Here is a 4,156-nt window from a genome sequence, read left to right on the forward strand (position 1 = left end):
CAGAATTGGTTCAGAATTCCCTGCACACCCTCCTTGCTCCCCATTCCCTGGAATCCATTCCTTGGATCCCTGGAAGTGTCCAAGGCCAGGTTGGACAGGGCTTGGAGCACCCTGGGATGGTGGAAATTGTCCCTGCCATGGCAACAAGAGGATCTTCAAGGTCCTTTGAGCATTAATTCCCTTCTCCCACCCTTCCAGAATTGGTTCAGAATTCCCTGCATGCCCTCCTTGCTCTCCATTCCCTGGAATCCATTCCTTGGATCTCTGGAAGTGTCCAAAGCTGGGTTGGAGAGGGTTTGGAGCACCCTGGGATGTGGAAATTGTCCCTGCCATGGCAATGAGAGGATCTTCAAGGTCTTCTCCCACCCTCCCAGCACTGGCTCAGAATTCCCTGCACACCCTCCTTGCTCCCCATTCCCTGGAATCCATTCCTTGGATCTCTGGAAGTGTCCAAGGCCAGGTTGGAGAGGGTTTGGAGCACCCTGGGATGTGGAAATTGTCCCTGCCATGGCAACAAGAGGATCTTCAAGGTCCTTTAAGCATTAATTCCCTTCTCCCACCCTCCCAGAACTGGCTCAGAATTCCCTGCACACCCTCCTTGCTCTCCATTCCCTGGAATCCATTCCTTGGGTCCCTGGAAATGTCCAAAGCTGGGCTGGACAGGGCTTGGAGCAACCTGGGATGTGGAAATTGTCCCTGCCATGGCAATGAGAGGATCTTTAAGGTCCTTTGAGCATTAATTCCCTTCTCCCACCCTCACAGAATTGGTTCAGAATTCCCTGCACACCCTCCTTGCTCCCTGGGTCTCATCTCCAGGCACCTGGCAAACAAGAGCTCATCCTCAATTCCCCTTTGGAAATGATCTTTTCCCCATTTAACAGCTGGGAAAGGACAAAGGCAGGGAGATGGGCAGCTTTGTGTCTGAGGAGAATGAAACAGAAATGCCAGGAAGTCAATGGGATCTCAGGTGTCCAGCAGCTGAAAGGACAGCAGTCAAAGGGAGATTGTATGGACAGGTGAGCAAAGAGAACCAGCCTGGCAAGTCTGCTGGGCTTTGGTGGGGAACAGAAAACTCTAACAGCCACTGAAAAGCTTCATTTGGGGAAAAAAACCCAGTTTTTATCTTCATTATGTCTGAGACTTGACTGAAAATGAGGGATAAAATGCTGGGCCTGGTTAGGAACCACCAGGTTTGGAGGCACAGGGGAAACTGAGATTCAAATCTCACTCCCACGAGGAGTTTGTGGGAAGTTTCAAGAGGAAACCTAATTTTTTCTGACATCCTGAGCTGCCAGAATCTGCCTTTTCACACAGGGAAAAAACCAGAAGCAGCACTGAGCTAATGACAGTGTGAGAGGAATCCTTATTCCATGAGGAAAAATATGAATTTGGTGTTTGTAATAAATATAATACACTTCAGATGAAGACCAGGGGCACAGAAATACCTGATCTGATGATTAAACTACTTTTCACACCATTAAAGGAAGGCAGTTCCACCACTTCTCCTCCCGTTGCCACCACAGGTGTTGCCTGGTGGCACCAGGGACTGGATTTGTTCTGAGTAGATTCACTAAACTCAGGTCAAATCCCTGAATTGTTTGATCACATCACAGAAATCCTTGCACAAACAAAGGGTGAAAGAAAGGAGAACAAAGGGTGGGAGTTGAGAAGAGAGAGAATGAGGATGGATCCTTGTTGTGGGGTAAGATGTGATCAAGACAAAATTCCCCAAGGTCAAGTTTAGCTCCTCAGTTTCTTTAACCACATCCCTGAGGCTGGGGATGGGAAATCCAGGGGGTTCCTCTCACCTGGATGAGGGACACGGTGCCGTCGGGGTTGCTGAAGGTTTGTACCACGGTCTGGGAGGGCACCAGGTGGGCGATGCTGTGCGTGGTCGTGGTCTGCGGGGTCTGCTGGTCCTCGAAGGCGTAGAGCAGGTCCTCGCGCCCGTGCTGCTTGTAGCAGTTCTTCACGATGGTCCGCAGGGCCTGGGTCCAGGAGACCTTCCAGCAGGAGGAGACAGGGGACAGTCAGCCCAGGGGAGTGTTCTGAACCAGCACAGCGCCGGGATTTGCACGTTTTGTCTTTAATTTGTCGGGTGGTTTGCAACAATCGGCAAATGAACAACCCCGAGATTTAATCTCCCTCTGCTCATCCCCTCCTTTCCCCAGGTAAGGATGCTAGCTTTGGAGCAAGCTGAAGGCCCCATGGCTTCTCAGTCCTGCCTGGGAGCTAGCCTGAGAAATTCACAGGAGGATTTCAAAACAATCCTCAGAGACAGAAAACAACTGCCAGGTGCTGTTTGTCTGTCCTCTTGTTTTCCTTGCAGGAGAAAGTCGGGAGGTGGTGTACACCACTGACCAGTGATGGTGATGTAGAAGTTAACTAACCATTAAGAGTTTCCTTTCTGTATTTTTCACAAACTAGTCTATATAACAAGGCTAAAGCAATAAACTAGAGGAATTCTCCTGTTCTGACTCCTTGAGAGTCTGTGTCGTTCTTTTTGCCGTTCCTAATTAGAACGACACGCAGGGAGCTCACCCTGATCCAGTGGAGATGTCCCTGCTCAGTGCAGGGCTTGGATGAGAAGACCTTTAAAAGGGCCCTTCCAACCCAAAACATTTGGTGAGTCCAAGCAGAAAACCACGGTGATTTGGTGATTTGGGAAAGCACCAAAATGCTGCCACAGCACCATTTCCAGCCTCCCCACCCAACCAGCCTCCACCAGCCCTGCTGCCTCCACACCACGGATTATTCTTTCATTATCTCTGTGACAGGTTGCTAGAAACTTTACTCAAGTCCTTTCCACCCAGTTCTCTCATTTCTCCACTGCACATCCACAACTCTTTTCCCCTAAAGCACAAAGCTTTAAGGAAACCTCTGAGCAGGACAGCATCCCTTCCCTCCTTCACACAGACTCTTCCTTCTGTCCCTCGAGGCAAAAACAACTCCCAAAAAACCAAAGTTGAGGGGCAAACTCAGCCCTGTGCTCCTTTTGGAGGCAGGCAGGGAGACACCCACCCGCTGCTTCTGCTCCTCCGTGCGGACATCGCTGCGGACGTTGGCCCACGGAATGTCCTCGGGCCACCAGATGGGCTTGCAGCTCTCCTTGCCCCAGCCTGGCTTGCCACGACCCGTGGAATACTTCAGCATCTCGGGGATGAAGGCTCTCAGCTGTGCCTGGAGCAATAAAAAGGTTGAGAGGAGTTTAGGAATTCACATCTCCGGTAGTTTTGAGGTGCGCTGGATGGAATTATTTTGTTCAGCTTCCATCCTGTTGGAGCCATCATCGTTGGAAGCCCAAGGAAGGTGGATAATACTTTGCCAGTTTCTCCCAAGACTCAGCTTGGCAGCAGGTGGAAGAGAGGAAACAAAATTAAACTAAACATTTAAAGTAAATTAAATTAACAATCAAAGGAAAGCAAAATTAAAGCCAACGCAAAATCCCAACGCCGAGGCACAAACACCCACGGTATTGACACTTCACAATTCAAACACTACCAGGAAGAGAATAAACCAGCCTGAAATGGGAAAAAAACCCCAAATAAATCACAATAACCCATTAAAAACCCCACACTCTGTGTCCCTACAGTGGCAGGAACTCGGCCATGAGCTGATGTATCTTTTACAGAGATGCTGCAAGGGGCTGGAGCTTCAGTGGCTGCTGAAATGTGGAAAACATCTGACACTTCTCCAGCCCTGTGCTGCCAAAAGAAATGCAGAACTCACACAGGGTCTTGTGACAAGATTGGTTTTTGTAGCTGGGACTCCTTGGAGCAGCAGGAAAAGGCTGGTTCAGCTGCAGAGCAGAGCAGGAAGGGGAGAGCTCTCCTTATGTCAGAGGAAATTACATTTAGAGCTTAAAAACTGCATTTAGGAGCAGCTCCCTGCATCCCTTCAGAGCTTTTAGAGTAAATTATTTCATAGAAACATGGAGTCATTTTGGTTGGAAAAGACCTTTAAGCTCCCCAGCACTGCCAAGGCCACCCCTGCTCCACTTTGTCCCCAAGTGTCACATCCACAGGGCTGGGAAATCCCTCCAGGAATGGGCACTTCCCCCCTGCCCTGGGCATTTCCAGTGCCTGACCCCCCTTTCCATGGAGGAATTTTCCCTAAAATCCACCCTGAGCCTGCCCTGGCCCATCCTGAGGCCGTT

At 49.9% G+C, this 4,156-nt stretch overlaps 1 protein-coding gene across 7 annotated transcripts in view; it reads right to left on the reverse strand.

The window, feature by feature from the left end:
- Positions 1-4,156, reverse strand: part of NRF1 (nuclear respiratory factor 1) — a 38,005-nt gene that overhangs the window by 23,724 nt on the left and 10,125 nt on the right. For all 7 annotated transcript variants that reach the window (XM_015629250.3, XM_033514612.1, XM_015629248.3 and 4 more), the window contains exons 5-6: positions 3,022-3,180; positions 1,809-2,003 (exon numbers count right to left, since the gene is read on the reverse strand). In XM_015629250.3, the coding sequence (XP_015484736.1) occupies positions 1,809-2,003; positions 3,022-3,180 (354 nt within the window). The remainder of the gene's footprint in view (positions 1-1,808; positions 2,004-3,021; positions 3,181-4,156) is intronic.

Source organism: Parus major, chromosome 1A (assembly GCF_001522545.3).
Source record: "Parus major isolate Abel chromosome 1A, Parus_major1.1, whole genome shotgun sequence".
Lineage (NCBI taxonomy): Eukaryota > Metazoa > Chordata > Aves > Passeriformes > Paridae > Parus > Parus major.